The 18,275-nt window shown below is 41.4% G+C and overlaps 1 protein-coding gene across 3 annotated transcripts in view; it reads right to left on the reverse strand.

The window, feature by feature from the left end:
• Window positions 1-6,114: 6,114 nt before the first annotated feature.
• The window catches only part of LAMP2 (lysosomal associated membrane protein 2), a 37,389-nt gene continuing 25,228 nt past the window's right edge, over window positions 6,115-18,275 (reverse strand). Inside the window, exon 9 of one of the 3 annotated variants that reach the window (XM_080795100.1) lies at window positions 6,115-6,392. In XM_080795100.1, the coding sequence (XP_080651226.1) occupies window positions 6,250-6,392 (143 nt within the window). In that variant the 3' untranslated portion in view covers window positions 6,115-6,249. Of the gene's footprint in view, window positions 6,393-7,715; window positions 9,182-13,767; window positions 16,353-18,275 lie in introns of those variants that run through there. The other 2 variants (XM_080795099.1, XM_080795098.1) reach the window with 2 other exon arrangements.

Below are 18,275 nucleotides of genomic sequence, written 5' to 3' on the forward strand. Positions count from 1 at the left end.
ATCTAGTTTGAGTGAATTTCCATTCCTAAGGTTTCCTCCCAGCCCTAATCTTTACTTCCTGTGACTGTGATCTTGTCTAAACCTTCAACATCTATCATCTTTAGAAAGACCTTGCTCTGCATCATTAAAAAAAAGCCCATTTTTATTGCCTTACTATGTATTTGGGGGCATCGTGCTATTTAGCTCTCTTTAAAGCCCGGCAAGATGGGGGCACCTGGGTGGCTCAGTCAGTTAAGTGACGCGCGGTCCTGGGATGGAGCCCCATGTCGAGCTCTCTCCTCAGCAGGGAGCCTGCTTCTCCCTCTCCCTTTGCCTGCTGCTCTACCTGCTTGTGCTCTCTTTCTCTGTCAATTCAATAAATAAAATCTTAAAAACAAAAAACCCTAAAAGATGGGTAACACTACCATCTCCATTTTACAGATGGAAAAACCCTGGCATAGAGGTTAAGTCCAAGGTCATACTGCCACTCTGTGGTAAGAGCCAGGATTCAAATTCTGTTCTCACACACCTACAATGCTCTACCATATAGCATTTAAAAGAAAGTGAAGGCTAAATATTGTTTCCTTTAAAAGTGAAAATTATAGGGGCACCTGGGTGGCTCAGTGGGTTAAGCCTCTGCCTTCGGCTCGGGTCATATCTCAGGGTCCTGGGATCGAGCCCCGCGTCGGGCTCTCTGCTCGGCGGGGGGGGCCTGCTTCTCCCTCTCTCTCTGCCTGCTGCTCTGCCTACTTGTGATTCTATCTCTCTCTGTGTCAAATAAATAAAATAAAATCTTTTTTTAAAAAAAAGTGAAAATTATAGGGGCGCCTAGGTGACTCAGTCGTTGGGCGTCTGCCTTCGGCTCAGGTCATGATCCCGGGATTGTGGGATCGAGTCCCCCATCAGGCTCCCTGCTCAGCATGGAGCCTGCTTCTTCCTCTCCCATTCCCCCTGCTTGTGTTCCCTCTCTTGCTCTCTCTCTCTCTCCCTGTCAAGTAAATAAATAAAATCTTAAAAAAGGAAAGTGAAAATTATAGCAACCGGAGACGGACTTCTGGTTTTGGAACTGAAAATGACACAAGAACCAGCAGGTCATGCCAAAGGGAGACTGCTATGGCAGAGGACTGATGGGCTTCAACTACTTGGGTCTGAATCCCAGATGCGTTCAACGGATGAAAGTTAGAGGGTAGAAGCCATGCCCAGCACTCTTTCCCTGGCACGTATCAAGTCTCATTCATCTTCATCTGCATCTGTTCCTTTTTATACCTTTTATACCTTTGGCACCAACGGGGTCCTCACAACCAGTTATTTTTTAATTTTTTTGAGATTTTCACTTATTTATTTGAGAGAGAAAGCATGAAAGAGATAGAGAGAGCACAAACAGGGGGAGGGGCAAAGGGAGAGGGAGCAGCAGACTCCCCGCTGAGCAGGGAGCCCGATGCAGGGCTCCATCCCAGGACCCTGGGATCATGACCTGAGCCAAAAGCAGACGCTTAACAGGCTGAGCCACCCAGGCGCCCCTCACAACCAGTTTAATTGGCATATTTAACTTACAACGGATTGCATCTTAGAATTGATTAAATAAAACATTAAGTGCGTAATAAATGTTTAGCTAGGACACAAGATGACCACTCATACACTCAAGTTATTCTGTGTGAACTATGTGCCAGGCCCCATTCTCGGGACTGGGACAGAGTAATAAACATAGCAAAAATTCCAGCTCTCAGAAGTTTCCCTTGTAGGGGTAGCCATCCACGAAACATAGATTCACAAGTAAAATGTGTGGTTTGCAGATGGTGATAGGAGATGAGCGGTAAGTGAAGCGGAGGAAGGGGAGCGAAAAGCGGAGGCGGGAGTGGGGGTGCTATTTTTACGGTGGTCAGGGAATGCCGCACTGACTGGGGGACATTTGAAAAGAGAACTGAGTGGGATGGCAGGGTGAGCCTTGAGGGGAGCTAGGGGAAGATCTTTCCAGGTTAAGGCAGAGCAGGTGCAGGGGCCTTGAGCACCCTTAGGGACTTTGAGGAATAGCCCGAGGGCCAGTCTGGCTGGAGCGGCGTGAGTACAGAAGAGCAGTGGATAAGCTAAGAAAGGGGGGCACTGCAGAGGGGGCTGGAAACTTGAAGTATGTGGGTACAGATTTCCTGAAATCCTCTTGGAAAGGCTCTACATCTGTGAGCAGGAACCGCATATCGATCGGAGCTCAGAACCACCGAGAAAGGACTGCTGGGTGTCATGGCTACATGGCACTTAAAGCTGGGGGGATGGCTTGGGGGAGGGATGGCATTAATTTAGGCAAAGTGAGGAGAGAGACAGTTCCATTTAGTCTCTTAAACACACTAATGCACAGTCAAAATGATTCACGGTGCAGAACAGTTTGAGGGCAGAATGATGTACGTGATCAGAATAAACTAGACGAGGCTCCTCTGGAAGAAAGTGACATTCAGGGCTTCCCATTACTAAGGAGGCACAGCACAAACGGGCCTTGGCTTGACTTTTTTTTTTTTTTTTTTGGCTTGATCTTTCAAAAGCCGTGTGGCCACAGCATCCGTCCGCCCCGTCACTGGGCTGGACAAAACTCAAGTTATTTTAAGAATATTGAAGAACATTTCTGGGATGACCACACACAGGATAGAAGAGTACAGGAGCCAGATTTCTCTAACCATTTAATATAAGGCATATGGTTGTTGTTGTTTTTTAAAAATCTATTGTTCCTTAGAAACCAGAATGCACAGGGGTTAAGAGCATGGTCTTTGAAGGCAGACAGAGCTGAGCTCAAATGTCAGGTTCGTCACTGACTTCCTGTGCGACTTTGGTTAAGTAGCCAAGCTCGTCACGTCATCTGTGAACTGGGAACCACACTGCACCACCTCAGAGAGCGGCTGGGAGAATTAAATGCAATAATGTGTCAAGTGCACGTTCTCTGTAACGGCTAACAGCCACTACAGCTTTTTCCTACTAAAAATGAATCGTGTTCCAAGAGGCCTCTGTATCTTATGTAGATCTCTTGAAACAAAGGGACTCAAGTTTACACCGCCATCAAAATACACACAGAGAGTAAAAGCAAAGAGAAAAGAAAACATTTCCTCAGAGTCCGAAAGACAGTTCTAGACAGAGGAGACACATTGGGCTTAAAAAGATGAACCCCCATGTTGACTTTTTTTCTTCCCCCAAGTGGGCTTTTGAGATACGCAGTAATCCTCCCCGCCACGTAGAGAGAACCACTCTTCTGTCAGCCACGTCCAAGTGCTTGTTTTTTTCCGAGGTCCCACGAGGTGCGGAACCGTGAAGTATAGTCAGTGAAGACGGCTTCTACCAAGAACACCCTTGCCAGTCCCTCAAATGCAGGTAAGGCCTTTTTCTTTTTTTAACTTAATTAACGGCCATTAAATATCTAACAGAAAGCGAAGCCCTATTACTCAGGAGCTACAGCGAGAACCAGTGTTCAATTCCATCCGCCACCCGCAACGCGCCCAATGTAAAAAGGAATGCGTTGTCATTTAACCCAATGACAGAACATGTGGGCATCAGACTGGGTCACAAGGAATTTAAAGGAACCTGTGGAAAACGGGTAGCTTCTCCTCTGCTGCCCCTGCCATATCCCCGAGGTACATCTTGCTCAGAATGGAATGAACTTCACAATGAGTGCTGTTCGTTAAGGAAAAACAGACACAGGCTGGAAGTCCGTTTCTTCAGAAGCTCTTACATTTGTTTGATTCCCACATTTTCTTTTCGGTGTTTTCTTGGAATTTTCATGACCACACAGGCCCCCATATTTGAAGTGTCTATCCTAAAGGTCCCTAATGCCTTCTTCCCGGTGGCACTGGGTTAATTTGCAGACCTATGAAATCATAGGATTCCTACTGACAATCCAAGAGACTAGAACTTGAGGAACTTAGATCACGCAAGTCAATCCAAGCTCTTAAGGCTGAGCACACGGAGTAAAAATGAAGTTATCCATAGTGATATGGATTGTGTAACCTTTATTATCTCTGAATCCACTGGTCTAAAAATCACACAAATCAGATTAAACAGAGTACCACAGTATGCTTTATTTTGCCAGTATCCATTAGTTCATTAAGTTGATATAGCCAAAACTTTAGGTCACAGCAAACATCATTTCTTCCAAAGAAACTTAGGTGAAAAACAATCCTTTTTGTCCATGAGTTCCAAATCCTACTGTGTGATCCACTGTCATACTGACGGAAAAATGAACTCAGTGAGCAAAACTAATTGAATCCTCAGTTCACAGATCTGGGGCCTTCCCATATTTTATTGGAATTAAAGCAGCTTTTGTTTTAACCCTCCACAAGTATTTTGCATTTTAATCTTCATTCTCAAGCAAGAATTAAACACATCTGCTAATTACCTAAGATAAAGCCATGATACCTAATGAAGAATTAGTGCTCTTAGCCTCCTACCCAGAAGGTAGGAAACTTTTAAGTGAAGCCTTCATTTTCTATGTATCTGAATTTCCAGTTCATATACTTAGCAAGGTCACAAGCTGATTTACATAATCTGGCTTCCCAATCATCTCAAAAATATTTATTGAAATGAAGCCACTGTTCTTTACGGTGCCATCATTTTGACCAAATAACAAAGAAGCAATTGTTTTCACAGGAGAACATTTTAAAAGAAAACTTTCTATACTTAGCAAATAGAGGAGAGCTTGAATCTGCAAGTCAGAGCTGGAGAGTTCTAAGGGAGATGTAACTGAGCACTCTAACCCTATGCCATGTTGGAAGAGAAAGATCTTGATGAAATCTCTTCCTTTTTAACCAAATTTTCTAATTCTAGTTATTGGCAAAGAGTTCTGGCATCCGTTAACGGCAACAACACAGTGGTGAGCACTGCACTGGGCTGAGAGGTAGACTGGGACTTAATCCTTGGATTTAATAGCAAACTAACTTTATTTAAGGTTTAGGCTTCATTTTGTAATCCATGGAACACTTCCGAAGCGAAGGCAGATCTTTGGAGACTTCTGTTTTTAGTTAGAGAAAAAACAGCCCAGTAAAATCAACATCTGCCTTATACTAATAACAGGTATGCAAAGTAGCCATTTGGGCCCTAGAGAAATACAGCCCCGCGCTTCCAAATCGAAGGGCAATTCAACAGCCTAGCCAACCAAGTGGCCCTGGGATGAACGGTCTCCAGTACCTTACTCCGGAAGCCAGAGCCATGAGAGGTCCCTATAGGGATATAAGTCTCTATCAAGATCAACAAATTTACAGTGTAATCGCAGTCTAGCTTTGGCTAGGCAGCCATCTGACTGATGACACTTCAGGGCCCACTAGCCTCTAGAGTTAGCACTTGCTGCTGCAAGAAAAAAAGAAATCAATACATTAAAAAATGTCAATTAGAACTTATTCATATAGGGAATGGGAGAGTGCAGGAGACCCGCAAAGTATAGAAGTGTTTGGGGGGGGGGGTGGTGGAGGATGAATTCACTTTCTGAGTAAGTTAAGGCTCTAAGGGAAAAAAAAATCTAAATTATAACCCTAAAAAACCATAACCCATCCTATAGCAATACTTTAAAAAAAAAAGCTGAAGATCTTACTTCATCTTTCAGCATAAATATCAAGTCTGAGATAATCAATATATTCCAAACTCCAGAAGGCAAAAAGAAAAAAAAAGACATCCTTATTGAAATATAGCTGCCACTAACGGTAATGAAGAAAACAGGCAGACTGTTGCTATTAAGCACATATTGTGAAGCCATTTCTTTCTCACTTTTTTTAAACAGAAAAATACTAAACAGATTTAAATAATCCTGATCAGGAGGTGATGGAAAGGAAGTCTTATTATGAACCAAATTTTATGCTTGCCACCAATGAAAAGGAATTCATGATGTTCTTGAATTTATTTCCCCAAGCCAAGTTAAATTCTCTAACAGCTTTGATTTTGTAAACACTGTCAACCAAAGTAGCAAAACACAAGTAGCTGCAACATATAAAATTATTCTTCAGTAAAAATGCTTTCATAATTGAATCCAGAGGCTTAAAATCATTATTTACTAAAAAACAAATTCTAAGCCACAATTTTCCTTCTGATAACACTTTAGCAAAGGAAGAAAAAAATAGAAAAAAAAAGAAGAAATTGGTCCTAATATGTTTTTTTTTCTTACGTAAGTGCTACTCATGCCCAAGTTAGCTAGCAATTCACTGAGGTTAGTCAGCAGATCTTAAACAATTGGCTGCACAGAATTTCCTGGCATCTAGCCAATGGAAATGTAACTTCTGAGAGCAAAAAAACAGCACTAGATTTAATTGGTTACACAGACTGATAACCAGTACGACTTTTCCTTCTTCCAATCATATAGGAGATAAAGACAACAATTATAAGGAAGCCCAAGGCCACACCCACTGCAACAGGAATAAGAAAGTTGAGGTCAGAGTCAGCAGAACATTCTTCAGCTGTTAGAAAAAAACAGACAGAGAGCAAGGAAATTAGTAAGGCAGGCAATTAAGCAGCAACGAGCAAACAAGAAACAAGCATTTCAAAAGTGAACACAGATTAGTCTTTAACAGCATTACCTCTATGGCCCTATTTTCTCGATATCCACCCAAATATTTCTAAGGAACCAATCCTCCAGTATCTACCATTATTATTACTTCATCTCGGATCACACCTAATTTCCTCAGTACAAAAAGCAGAAGTTAAGGGACGAACAAGATCTGTGTTCGCCTAACATGGGAAGATTTTATGTTTTGTTGTCTAATGACACTGTGGAAAAGAGCCATCATCTACACTCAGCACCCCGCCTGCATGTTTTCCCACTCCCATTCTCCCTTGCCACAATTATCAACGTATAAGAATTCTGCAGGAGTAATAAAATTTAAGTTAAAAAGGACTTAGGATCAAGAGAATGCAGTATAGTTTTTTTTCCCCCACGTGGGCATTAGGTTGCCAGCTTATACGTGATTATTTGTAGCTGAGCAGGGACCTAGAAGAGTAATAGAATCCAACACATCACAGTCCATTCCCGGACTGCCAGGAAGGCAGTGTGTATGTAGATTTTGAGCTCTGGACTCAGACAGAACCGACTTTGCATCTCAACTACTTCCATAACTAGCTAAAGGACTTTGGTCAAGATACTGAAACCGGGCTCGTGTTCCTCATCTGTAAAAGGGGGATAATCATGCCTGTACTTAAGCTATTTGAGGACTAAAGACAATTCTATTTCTAAAGCATCTGTCACACATCAGGTGGTCAACAGGCGATCTTTCCCTTTTCCTTTCCTGCCATGTCTGTGATCCCACCCAAGGGTTAGGTTTTGAAGCAGCGAACAGAAATCAAAAGCCAATATTCAGTACTTTCAAAAATTACTTAATTGACATCGTGTGTTAGTTACCGAAAGTAGTTAGTACAGAAGCTCAAAGCCCCCTTCTGATCTCCTAATTTCACGTTTAAACTAGTTTTACTAGTGAGTGACTAGATTTCCTTGGGATAATTGCTATCAAAATGCTAATATGGTGTTGCTGCCCACCAGATATGTAACCTCCATGAAGTCACTCCCTTTCCTGTGAAATTACAGGGTTAGAGTCAATAATCTTTAACGCCCTTTCCAGTATAAGCCTAATACACTGCACAAGATGTGGTATTTGGTGTGATTTATGACTGAGTGATAACTTGTGCTTTTTCCTCTAATTTTATCTTTTGTTCCTCTTGCACTTTTGTCATTCGTTAAAAACACAACACAAAACAAACAAAAAAGAGTTGCTAAGGTTCCAAGTGCATGAATTTCAGGAAAGACCATAGCCTTTATTGGAAGGATTCACCATATTTCACGGAAAGCCTTCAGAGGCAGACAGATAGCTGGGTACCAAGATACTGTAATCAGTGGGTTAGAGAAATTCTGAACAAGCCAATAGATACACAGAAGGAATTAATAAAATAATCACTTCAATGTGAATGTCTGCTCCAATCCATTGATTAAGCTTCTTATTTGTCTATACATTCAGTATCTGAGCAGCCCTCGTGGCAAGGAGTATGCTTCAACAGAGGCTGATTATCTAGCTCATTTTCATGCCAACAGCTTTTCTCTACCCCCCCACCCCGCCCCATCTATGCTCTGCCCCAAGGGGGCCTTCATGAAGAAGCAAGAGCCTAGTTGCTATGCTTCACTGCCTCCCTTCTGAGATTGCTGTTAGCTTACATTTCATAAGTAGCAGTCTGATGACAACACTAAATAGATTTTAATGCTCTAGAGATCAACAAGATGAGGTAGAGAAACACAACACAATCTGTCCTAATTAGTTCATAGAATATTTCTATCTTTCAATGCTAATCAGGCATCCAAAGAAGAGAAAAACACAAGGGGGAAAAAAGGCAAGTGGTTACATACGTTTGCATCTTCTCAGTCTCTACTGCTGAAAAAGAAACAATTTTTCTAAAACTCTAGTTCTGAAGCCAGCTGAAGTTCTGCTGTGGCCCCTTGGGGCTGTTTTTTACCCAGGGAGAAAACCACAAGCCTGAGATATTGACTCTATCCTTAAATTGAACTCAAAGAAAACAGCAGAAGCCATATAACCTAAAAAACGTTGATGGTCCTGAGGACATTGAACTGAAAACCAAGTCTGAGCATATCTGATGGGCACTTATGTCACATCGACATTTATTTAATGAACTATACGCAAAAGTACTGTGGTGAGCTTCAATCAGCATAGTTCTCATACATTAAAACAGAACACCAGTAGTGAAACAGTATTTATTAATTCCACTGAGAGACAACTGCATATCTTATTCTTATTATGGCCATGTTTATAAGTTTAAGGCATCTTAGGATCAAAATCTGGCCAAGGCCTCTTAGGATAGACCTTAACACACTGCACACCGATGTGTTTTTAACCAGTTTGTGTTCAGGACCAGTGAATACAGTATTTAATTTTCAGCTGAGAAAAGAGAACAGTTTTTATTCATAGAGACTTCTCTCAAAATGCTGGGACTGATTTCAGAATTACTGTTTCAACATTATCAATCTTAAAGAGCAACGTGTTTCAAGATGGAGAGGCAAGAAAATCTCATGCGCGTGTATTTTTATGTCATCAGTCAGACTGCAGGTTCTAAAATTGCTCATATCCAGCGTGATGGCGCTTCAGACCAATAAAGTAAGCCAGCAACACTAGAATAAGTACTCCTGCCAAGGCTGCTCCCACCGCAATGGGCACAAGGAAGCTGTCGTCATCTGCACTGCAGTCTTGAGCTAGACGTGGAGAAAGGACAATTGAGAACAGGAACAATGACACAATTTCAAAGCCGCAAATGTTACATTAACACACAGCCTTGCCTTTGACACTGCAGCCATCAGGCTTCGGCCTTCCTTACCAGCGAGTGAAAGGTTCCACGAAAGCGATCCTCCAAGGAACCAAATTATACATTTTTATGTACCCTGCTCCCCACCCCCCGCAAAACACAGTCATTTGGGATGAAAGACAGATTTTCAATTGATCACCGACTTCCCAGATTCCTTAAACAAAAGATAATGGGTAAATATAATGAATCTTTCCTTGATGATCGGCTGTGGTCTTTCGGGGGCAAACTGTTGATCACGTAGCAGCAGCACAGCACCCAGAACACCGCCAATCGTGAGGTATTCATGAAATGAACCGAACAAACGGAACACCACCAAGTGGACATGCGAACTCCGCGCCCCACACTCGCGGGTCCTTCAGCGGAAAAGGGCTAAGCCGGCGCGGCCGGCGTGACCGCCTGCGTCCAGGATGAGTCAGACAAGAGAAGCAGTGGTTATAGTCTTGGAAAGGTGCTGTCACAGGGGCAGGCAAGGTGCAGAGCGTCACGGAAGCGTTTTCGGAGAGACACTCGACTCAGCCTTGTTACACAAGACATACTTTGAGAGGGGACACTGGAGCTGAGCTGTTGAGGACGAGTAGGAATTCACCACGCAGGTAATGGCGGAAGCGCGTTCCAGGGACAGGAAACAGCATAGACAAAACTAGCTGGAGGGGAAATGCAGGCAGAGCTGGCAGAGCTGGGACGGACCGAGGGGTACTCGTGGCTGGAAGAGGCAGGAAGAGGGTACTAGGACCAGCTCACAAAGGCACTGTAGGCTCTACATATGTCCGCCTTACACTGATGGGAGGAAAGAGTACGGTGGGATTTCAGGCAGGGTATTTACTGCGGAAGTCATTCCAACAGGAGACTGGAAGCGAGGTGGCGCCTCTACTGCTAGAGGCCAGAAGACCAAGAATATGGTCCTGACCTGAGTGACCCGGGTGAACGAAGCGCAGATGCAGAAAGGGACAGACTAGATCCAATGAGAAGGCAGAACGGACCAGATGGGTGTTGGAGGAGTGGTGCGAGGTGATTCCATGGCTTCCAATTCCCCACCTGAATGACTGCGTAGATACCGGTGCCGTTCATCCCAACAGGGAGTACGGGAGGGAGAATGTTATGTGTTCAGTTTTGTCAGTAGTTATTTGTGTGTGGAAAGGGTCAGGAGGGATAAGTGCAAGAGGGAGACGTTCAGTTTTGGACCTTCTGGGCTTCAGATGCCTGTGTCCCGAGTGGTAGTGAAAAAATGAACCTGAGTGGTCATAAAAACCAGGGGCACGTTTGTTTCTCGGCAAGGGCAAACAGAATCTAGAAAGGCTCAGAGACACAAGCCTCGGGGACACTCCTATTTAAGGAATATAGGATCAAGAAAAAGAAAAAGGCAAGTAGACAATGGTGCCACAGAAGCCAAGGAAGGGAGTTTCGATTAGTACAAGGGAAGAACGAGAGCTATTAGAGAGGCCACGGGGTCTGGCGATATGGAGGGTATTGGCTGTGAGGCTGTGAGGCTGCTGGTTTAGGAGCAAATGGGAAGTGATCGTTTAGGAGACCAAGAACTTGGGCTGGGGAACATCCAGTGGTCATCCCGAGAAGTTTAGAAGAGAGGACACGAGGGAGGGAGTCAGAAGGTGAACAACAGGGTCTAGAAAGGGCATCTTCAGGGTGGAAGAGACAGATGCGTTTGTAGAATGAGAGCAAGAGCCACAAACAACGGACCGAAGCCAACAGTACGAGGTCTCCCTGGAGGGAGGTGAAATGGGATCCCAGAAGCAAAGCCAGGGAGAGTGGAGAGGAGGAGGGGGTGGCGCCTGCAGACAGAAGGCAGCTGGGATGTTGAACCCCCACTTCTGATTCCCACGTCCTTGCCTCTTATTGCCCTAGTTCTCCTCCTAGCTCACAATCTACCAGGGGTGGATAAATCAGATAATTATGCTTATTAGAACTGTGTCAAAGTAAGAATGAATAGGCTGCCAGGCAATTCTGATTGTGCCCGCATTTAAGAAATGTGCCAGGCTTTTGCTAGCCTCTGCGTAATAATGGAACAAGATGCAATCCTGGAGTTTATGGACTTTATGATATCGGCTTTGGCTGCTAGCTCAGTGAGCTTTTTTACTTGCTTCTTGGTTCTGTTAGAAATCCAGATAGTGGAGAATGCCAGATGTGACTTGAGAATACTTGGTGTTAAGAGCACCCAGTTAGCGGACTCCTCCCCTTCAATTTCCCAAATTACCACCCACCACATAAACCGTTAGGTGACACGAACCATAAAGTATTATGCCTTGGATTTAATGTAACTTGGTTTTTAAAAAATTCATTAGTAGATTAATTTCTTATTCTGGCAACGGATTCACAGTCCTCCTTTTCCCAAATTGGGTATTTGACCTAGTACTGAAACAACTTTCATAAATACTGCCAATAAGGCTTTCATGTAAGACAAATATTCCCAGAGTAGATCAAAAAGGCAATTCCACTAATACAAAGATCTTTCTAGATGCTGTCACTTACTTAAAATGCTCTCAATTAGTATGTGAAGTATTAATTTATAATAACTATTGATTTTATGAATTCAACCTTTAAAAATTCTTTAGGTAATGGAAAGGCATTTTGGAAAACACTAATTTTAATAGGATCACATCAGGAAAAGAAAATCTCATTCTTTAAGTCATTTCCACCTGATTTGCATAGTGTACACTGAAAACCAAACTGAAAGTATTGGGGGGGGAGGAACAGTGTATTTGTGGAAGATCTTAATGATTAATTACAGAAGCAGTGAAGATTTTTAAGGATAAAAGTTTCGTGGCCATTGAAATGTCAATGTAAAGTTTCATGAGGATTAAAAATACTGTTAATCCTAATTTTTCTGTTAGCTCAGAAATTTTTCAGATACAATTTTCAGTGTGAGTTGGAAAGCTGAGATACACATTTGTAATAAAATAAAAAACAAATTCATCTTTTTGCCTATTGTGTCAAATCATATTCTTGGGGTGCCTGGGTGGCTCAGTGGGTTAAGCCTCTGCCTTCGGCTCTATCAAATAAATAAATAAAATCTTTTAAAAAAAGAATCATATTCTTTTTTTTTTTTAGTGTTTTGTGTCTTTTTTAAAAGATTTTATTTATTTGACAGAGATCACAAGTAGGCAGAGAGGCAGGCAGAGAGAAAGGAAGAAGCAGGCTCCCTGCTGAGCAGAGAGCCCAAAGCAGGGCTTGATCCCAGAACCCTGGGATCATCACCTGAGCAGAAGACAGAGGCTTTAACCCACTGAGCCACCCAGGTGCCCCAAGAATCATATTCTTATGTGACATCTTATTATATACCTTTTAGATCTACAGTCATACTGAAGTATAGGACATGAATCTGAAGATACTTGAAGCTACTCAGTATGACCCAAACATGTCTTTTACTAGTTTTAAAAACAAGATATGGTAATTACTGATGCAGAAAGTTAGTTACCAGAGTAAAGGAGATGGGTGGGAGAGAGATGAGCCCAAGACAGTGTAACCTTATCTACTTAAAGAAATGAGGATGAAATGCTATCATCTTAAAAATATTTTGAGTCTTACAAGAATTCTTCCTGAAACATGCAAGAAACTTCAGACAGCACATTTACACTGTATATAAAGTATGTTCTTGATTTTAACTAGTAGCTTATCAGATTTCTTCTAAAGATCCTCAAATTCTCATTGTAATGGAAACTATCACTCACAGAAATTAAGAGGAACAGGATTATAAAGACCTCGGTGGGCCCCCAGATGAAGATAATGGAGACCCCGGAAGTTAAGCTGCTTGGCCAAAGTCACATGGTGGCCAGTTGTAGAGCTGGGAGTTGTGAGGATTAACTGGCAGTCAGGGAGCTTAAGTGGGGAGGCCAAAGGAAAGTTACTAGCCAGGTTGCCAGGCTTTTTTGTGTGGGAAGCTATGGGAAACTTGGAAGGTTCAAGTTGTTTTAGGGTGATCTGACAGTGACTGCACACAATCCTATTTTGGTTTAGATCAACAGCCGGGTCGGTATGGCGGCAACACGCACCTACTAGGGATCAGCCTCAACTGAGAGGGGCTGAGGAAAGTGAACAAAGAGATACTCTCAAGCTTTTCCTATGAAATACATTCTAGATCACTGGTTTTCTGATCTACACACCAGATCCCACAAGGGAGCTTACGCAACCCCCACCAAACACGTGCGCACCCGTGCTCACACACGCAGGCACATGCTTGTACACACACACATGCCCAGACCTGCTAAGTGAAATTCTCTACGAATGGAGCCCGGCATGTGCCTTTTTCTAACAAGCTTCCCAGGTGATTCTTATTCTAGCCAGCCCAGCATAGGTATAGACCTATCTATGCATAGGACCATTTTTCTATAACACACAGAATATTCTGGAAATAATTTAGTTCCACTTCTAAGCTTTTCTAAAGTTCTCCCTTTTGGAAGAAATTGTCATTATGTAGCATACAAAATTTTTACTTTAACCAACAGGAAAAAATGTGAGCAAATATCCTTAAGAAATAAAAGAATCTTTATTGTTTGTTTTAGAAGCAATATGTTAAGCAAATGGACAGGCAAATATCTAAAGAGAAACACCATACATCGACTAGTGGTTTAAACATTTGAAGAAAAAAAAAACCATGAAAAGTATTTACATGGACCAGTTTCTTTATACAAATGCTAAAACATGAAAAACACCCAGAACCAGATAGCAATGTTAGATCATCAAGGTATAAACCCAGTAAAACGAGCTTTGCGCAGTGGCAGTATCGTAGCCAATGAGGTTTATCCGAGGCGCGATTATTGCTAATTAAACCCAGTAAAACGAACAAAACTACAAAAGGTACAAAGAACATGTGGCTACAGGAAATAATAGTGTGAATAAGAGTATATAAACTGGCCCATGTAAAATACAAAAATACTCAATGAAGTCAGAGTTTCTATAAACAGTGCTAATTAGAGGTATCTTAATATGAATTAGTTATATAATCTAAATGTAAAACCTTTTAGAAACATGAACAGCATTAAGCTAGTCCCACCTGCTTGTGCTTCCAATTTTTATTTTCAAAAAAAAAAAGGCTGCTCTGTTTCGACTCACGAGAAGTATCTAACGTCTATATTCTTCTAAGCATTACCCATTCATATAAGGCTAACAATCCTACACTAGAGCATTATTTAAGTAAAAAATAAGTTTTAAAAATCAGATTTATATTTAGTCCTCAAAAGGTGCCTTAAGCTGGCAATGCAGCTCAATGTAGCTGTAGGGGAGGGGCTGGTCAGGAATCAGATTCCGAGCCAGTAAGAGTTTCAGGCTACTCTAAGCAGAGAGCAAATTTAAGTGGAAGAAAATTTTTACCACTCCAATGTAACTTGAAAGATACTTACGGACATACACATGCTAGCATGCAATTGCCTGTGTGTGTGTGGTGTGTAGAGCTAGACTACCAAATTAATTCAATATCAGTAATTGTTTGGAACCCAGATGTCCCATTTTCTAGTGAGTATGGGGGCACATCATCTCCCACCCCCAAAACACAAGCACCTTCCATATAGGGCTGCATATTAACAACTCTTTAATATTTACTCAGCCATTCCAACACCCAAAAAAAAAAAAAAAAAGATCTCCTGGAAGCAGCGCGAAATACCTGATGTGTTAACTATCAAGCTGAAATGTTTTGCTTTCTCATATAAACATTAGGTAGTGCACAGTAAATGGACAACTGGTGCATCTCCCAGGGCACAAAACCGATCACAAAGTACATGAATGAATAATGATTCTACCATAATGAACAATAATAATGCAAGTTTTGATTAGCACAGAACCATTTAACAGTGAAAGCCAATTTAGTCAATGTTGTAAGTTGTCAATGCAAGCTGGAAACAAAGAACAACTTTTTAATGGGGTAAGAGAAGACCAAGACTTTTGGGTTAGGTGCAAGTTACTTGCTAAGTAGAAGTGCGCTTCTTTAGCAGAGTTCTAGGACATCCTGACATTTCTTCTTTAAGAAAGAGAAAAGGAAAGGAGAGAAAAGGAAAAGAAAGGAAAGAAAAGAAAAAGAAAAAAAGAGAATACAACACCCTACCACTAGAAAAGATACTGCAAAGCTGAAGAGAAACTACATTCATTTTAGCAGTGTACCTAAAGGCCAATTTACAGGCACGAAGGACTAATGCCCCAAATTGGCATGGCCTAGCAATTATCTCTAAAGCACCTAGAAAATGGACTGAAATGCCCAATTGCAATAGTCTTGTGTCTTGCCATTTAAAAGACGGAAAATTCCAGGTTTTTTTTTAAAGGATTAAACAAGATTAACACCTATTCCAAAATGTATACAGCTTTTGTACCTTTTGTCATTACAGCCACATTAAATACAAGTATATTCGAAAGGCATCAGAAAAGCATTCATTGCTAAGAACATAATACCAGACTCTATGCGAATCTACTGGCATAACTCTCATAGGTCAAATATGCAGCAATGCCAAAGTTGCTAAGTTAACCTGCAAACAGAATCACAAAAAAATACAAAAGGAGCAAGTACAAATCCACTGTAGGATGCACGATCTCAATTTTGACTACATGCAAAGGGAAAAAAGAATCTCTTTTTGAAAACTGTTTTTCCTAAACTGTTTGCTTCTAGTCAGAATACATAAAGTGAAAACACTGAAATCCTAATTCAAGATAACAGAATGGAATCAATCATCCAGGTGACTTTACACATGATTTTTGCCATAAAAATTAACAGTTTTAAATTCCATGGTTGAGGAAACCAAAATCAGGTGACTAATTTGTAGTTGATATTTTCATGGTGTTTTTATTTATTAAGTTTGATATCCCCCACACCGCCCATTCTAAAATGAGAACTGCAACTAAATATACCTGAAATTGAACAGTATTGCATGTTGGAACTTGTACTTGCTTTATTATTTTGTAACAGAGATCACATATGGATTAGTATTACAGAGTCTGATATCCGGCATAGCTTTTTCTTCTGCCAATTAGGTAAGCAATCACTATAACGATAATCAAGCCTGAAAGACCAGCACCAACTATAATTGGTATTAGAATGGTGTCATCGTCCAGCGAACACTCCTGGGCTGTAGGTGAGAAAAAGTGTGTAACAAATAATGAGTATAATAAAAAATGAATGTCCAAAAGTAAAAGATGTTGATTCAAAAGTCAGAAATGCTCTTACAAAATCAACTTTAAGGAATTAAGACAGGTATACTTCAATGATAAAGTTACAAAAAAGTATGGATTGCTCTAGAATTAAAATCCTAAACTTATTTGTCTTTCCTTTTGTGTATGTATATTCATATATATGAATACATACATACTCATTTATATCTAGGATTAAATACATATGTATGTGTATGTATTTCATATTCTAAGTCCCTTCCAGAATAAAGGAGTGAAGAGGGGCATCCGGGTGGCTTAGTCCATTAAAGCATCTGACTCTTGGTTTTGGCTCAGGTCATGATCTCAGGGTCCTGAGATCCAGCCCTGCATTAGGCTTCGAGCTCAGCAGAGTCTGCTTGAGATTCTCTCCCTCTCCCTCCACCCCTCGCCCAGCTTACACGCATGCTCTCTCTCTCAAATAGATAAATAAATACAATCTTTTTAAAAAAATTTTTTTAAATCTTTTTTTTAAAAAAGATTGTTATTTATTTATTTAAGAGAGACCAAGATAGCAACAGAGAGCACAAGTTGCAGACGAAAGGTAGAAGCAGGCTCCCAGCTGCACAGGGAGCCCAGTCTGGGGCTCTATCCCGAGATCATGACCTGAGCTCAAAGCAGACATTTAACCGACTGAGCCACCCAGGCACCCCAATTAACAAATAAAAACTTTTTAAAAAAAAAAGAAAAGAAAATGAGGAGAGCTAATTCTAACCCATCTCTACATAGTCAGATTAGTCTCTTAGTGCTAGAGTGAATGTCTTTTGGGAAACTGAGAACAAATCAGAAAGGTTTCATCAGGGGATTAGAACAACGCTGACTCTGGAATCTTTCAGAGCAGAGAGCAAACTATAGACTGGAGGCCCTATCTGGCCCAAGAGCTAAAAATGGCTTTTCTCCATTTTTATTTAAATGGCCAAAAAACAAAAGAAGAAATTCTGTGATACATGAGCATTATATGAAATTCAAATCTGAGCAGCCATAAATAAAGTTCTATTGGAACCCAGCCACACTCATTTATTTATTGCCTGCTTATGGCTGTTTTCGTGCTACAACAGGAAAGCTGAATGAATAGTGGTGACAGAGCGCTTATGGTCTCCAAACCTGAAACACTTCCTGTCCACGCCTTAGAAATGAACTCTGCACACCCCCGACCTAGAGTGTATGATCTTAGTGGCTACAGAAGTCAAGAAACAGGGACCTCTTACTGATCTGCGTTGTGTTTACTACATTTATTAACCTGGCCGGAGCTGGCAACCCACAGGGGCTAGCTTTTCTATTTCCAGAGAGTCATCTGATCCAGTAATATCCATTCAACGCTCTCTGACCTAACTACAAGTCTACTTCCTCCTCCTGCACAGTCAAGCATCAGTGGTGTGTCTTATCTACAGGCACCCATGGTCGGGAACCTAGCTCCGCGAACACATTACACTTTCATTACCGCTATCAAATGTTGCGTATTCCTTTGGGTACCATTTTTAATTTGACATACATAAAAACCAAGGTTTCAAATTCAAGAAAGAACACAGCTCATCGCTATTACGGCTGACTAGATAAACAGACTCGAGCTGGTATCACGCTGCAAATGATTTTCAATTCTAAACACCAATCTGGACCTAAAATTAGGGTAATAATGGAGGGGAGCTAGATAAAGACTCAAAAATAAAACTATGAAAAGGATTAAAATAATTGTAGTACATAAGCAAAACCAACACGAGGGAAAATGAATTCTTGAGAAAAATTTCTAAGTGTGATTAACCTCTCTTGTCACGAGAATGGTAGGATGAAGATCCCAACTTACCCGGGCCTAACCAGGTCAGGCTGGGGACCCAGAGCCACTGCAA

Source organism: Martes martes, assembly GCF_963455335.1.
Source record: "Martes martes genome assembly, chromosome: X".
NCBI lineage: Eukaryota > Metazoa > Chordata > Mammalia > Carnivora > Mustelidae > Martes > Martes martes.